Source organism: Pyrus communis, chromosome 5 (genome assembly GCF_963583255.1).
Source record: "Pyrus communis chromosome 5, drPyrComm1.1, whole genome shotgun sequence".
In the NCBI taxonomy this organism is placed as follows: Eukaryota; Viridiplantae; Streptophyta; class Magnoliopsida; order Rosales; family Rosaceae; genus Pyrus; species Pyrus communis.
Window position 1 is genome coordinate 18,682,607 of NC_084807.1, and position 2,737 is coordinate 18,685,343.

The 2,737-nt window shown below is 43.1% G+C and overlaps 1 protein-coding gene across 1 annotated transcript; it reads right to left on the reverse strand.

Annotated features, from left to right (window-relative positions):
- Positions 1-342: 342 nt before the first annotated feature.
- On the reverse strand, positions 343-1,605 carry LOC137734345 (uncharacterized). The gene is made up of 2 exons (XM_068473626.1): positions 946-1,605; positions 343-888 (listed from the first exon to the last, which is right to left on the reverse strand). The coding sequence occupies exons 1-2, from the start codon at positions 1,603-1,605 to the stop codon at positions 343-345; spliced, it is 1,206 nt and encodes a 401-aa protein (XP_068329727.1).
- Positions 1,606-2,737: the final 1,132 nt, after the last annotated feature.

Below are 2,737 nucleotides of genomic sequence, written 5' to 3' on the forward strand. Positions count from 1 at the left end.
CAATGATTGCATAGTGAACCTTGCCCTTTCTTACAGGCATTGGACCGATGAAATCAAGTCCCCATTGGGCGAAGGGCCAAGGGCTGATCATAGGAGTAAAAGGCTCGGGAGGGAGTGATGCATAGTTGCGTAGTGTTGACACTTATCACATGAGCGAGATATTCTGATGGCATCTTAGTGGAGTGTTGGCCAGTAATATCCTTGGCGAAAAGCTTTGTGTGCTAGGGATCGAGATCCAGCATGATCTCCGCAGACTCCTTCATGTATTTCTCGAAGGACAATTTTCGCTTCCGCAGGTGTGAGGCATTGTAAGTATGGTAGGTTAAAACCTCGCTTGTAGAGTTAGTCATTAATGATCAGGTAGCAGATAGACTTGTATCGAATCTGTTTAGCTTGGATTTTATCATTTGGGAGAGTGTCATGAATAAGAAATTTATAAATTGGGGTGATCCAGTTATCCCCATGTTGCAAGTTGCACACTTCTGTGACCATGGTGCTTGGTGTTGCCAATAATTCGACATGAATTTTTCTCCCAATCTTGTCTTCCATTGCTGAGGCGAGGCGAGCCAAAGTGTCTGCATGACTATTGGCCGCTCGAGGGACTTGTGAGATTTGGTAGTGGAAGTGCTTGAGCAAAAGTTGCGTTTGCGCAAGATACGCTACCATAGAGTTATCCTTATCGTCAAAGTTGTTCATGACTTGGTTAACCACCAATTGGGAGTCACTGAAGATATTAATTTGTTTAACTCCAAGGTGTTTGGCCAAACGTAAGCCTGCTAAAAGGGCCTCATACTCGGCTTCATTGTTTGACGCCTTGAATTTGAAGCAAAGAGCATACTCCATTACCACTTTGTCGGGGGTAGTCAGGACTAGTCCTGCTCCACAACCCTGTTAGTTGGATGAGCCATCAACATATAGAGTCCATACTGGGAATGTTGGTTCTACCTTCCGAGTTTCCAGGGGTGATGAAGTCACTGCCTCAGGTGTAGGAGAAATGTCAACGAGATAAGTGAATTTCGCAATGAAATTTGCAACTGCTTGGCCCTTTTCAGCTAGCTTTGGGTGGTAGGAGATGTCAAACTCTCTCAGTGCTATGGCCCATTTGATCATTCGCCCTGAAGTGTCAGGACTCTGAAGTATTTGTCGAAGGGGGTGATTGGTAAGCACGATGATGAAGTATGCTTGGAAGTAGGGGCGAAGTTTTCGAGCAGACATGACTAATGCTAGAGCTAATTTCTCAATGTTGGAGTATCGTGTCTCCGCATCTTGTAGAGCCTTGCTAGCGTAGTAGACAGGTCGTTCGATACTACCATCCCTACGAATGAGGACGGAACTAACTGTTGAAGCTGAGATAGATAGATAGACAATTAGGCTGTCGCCAACTTCAGGTTTGGAAAGCAGAGGGGCTTTACTCATGTACTCCTTGAGGTTTTTAAATGCTTCAGCACATTCATCGATCCACGTGATATAGTTCTTACTTCCTTTAAGTGCTTTAAAAAAAAGAGCACATTTGTCTATGACCTTAGAGATGAACCTAGTCAAGGCTGCCACCTTACCAGTAAGGCTCTGGATGTCTGTTGAGGTTACTGGTTCTTTCATGTCCATGATTGCTTTGATCTTCTTGGGGTTAGTTTCAATACCTCGTTGGCTAATCATGAAGCCCCAAGAATTTTCCAGAACCCACACCGAAAGCGCATTTGTTGGGGTTCAACCCCATTCGATACTTCTTCAGGATGGAGAAGGTTTCAGACAAGTTGGCAATGTGTTGGTCAGCATATTTGCTTTTGACTAACATATCATCAACATAAACTTCTATGCCTGTTCAGCGAACATTGAATTGACTAATCTTTGATAAATCGCCCCTGCATTCTTTAGGCCGAATGACATGACTTTATAGCAATATAGTCCTCTATCAGTGGTGAATGCCGTGTGTTCTTGGTCCGAAGGGTTCATAAGGATTTGATTGTACCTTGAGTAAGCATCCATGAAGCTCAAGAGTTCACACCCTGCTGTAGAGTCTACAAGTCTATCAATGAGATGAACGGGAAAGCTATCATTCGGGCATCCTTTGTTTAAGTCGGTGTAGTCGACACACATTCTCCACAAGATCTTTTGAAGCAAGAGACTTTCCTTGGTTGGATTTTTCTTAACAAGGACCACATTTGCTACCCATGTTGGATAATTGACTTCACGGATGAAGCCTATGCTTTTGAGTTTTTCAACTTTTGCCTTCATTGCTTCATATCGTTCAACATCATAAGATTTTCGCTTCTGTCTCACCATCTTGGTCTTAGGATCAATACTCAAGCGATAACAGATGGTATCAGGAGAGATGTCTGGCATGTCCTCGTATGACCAGGCAAAGACTTCAGTGTTCTCTTGCAAAAAAGAGATCAATGCCAACCGAATAGGTGGTGACAAAGTGGTGCCAATCTTCACTATGCGATCTGGATAATCTTTTAAAATAGAGACCTTCTCCAACTTTTCAACAGGTTGTACTTGCTGAGTGAAAGAGTCATCTCGAGGATCGTTGGGTTGATTGTTACCACAGTGAATATTCAAGTTGGCTTTGTCTGAACTAGTCTTGATAACTTGGTCATGTATAGAAAGTGTTTCTTTGGGTACATGCAAGTGTTGTTGCTTGACTGAAGTGTTGTAACATGATCATGCACTAAGTTGATCTCCTCTGATGTAACCATTGCCATAGGGGGTTGGAAATTTCATCAACAACATATGT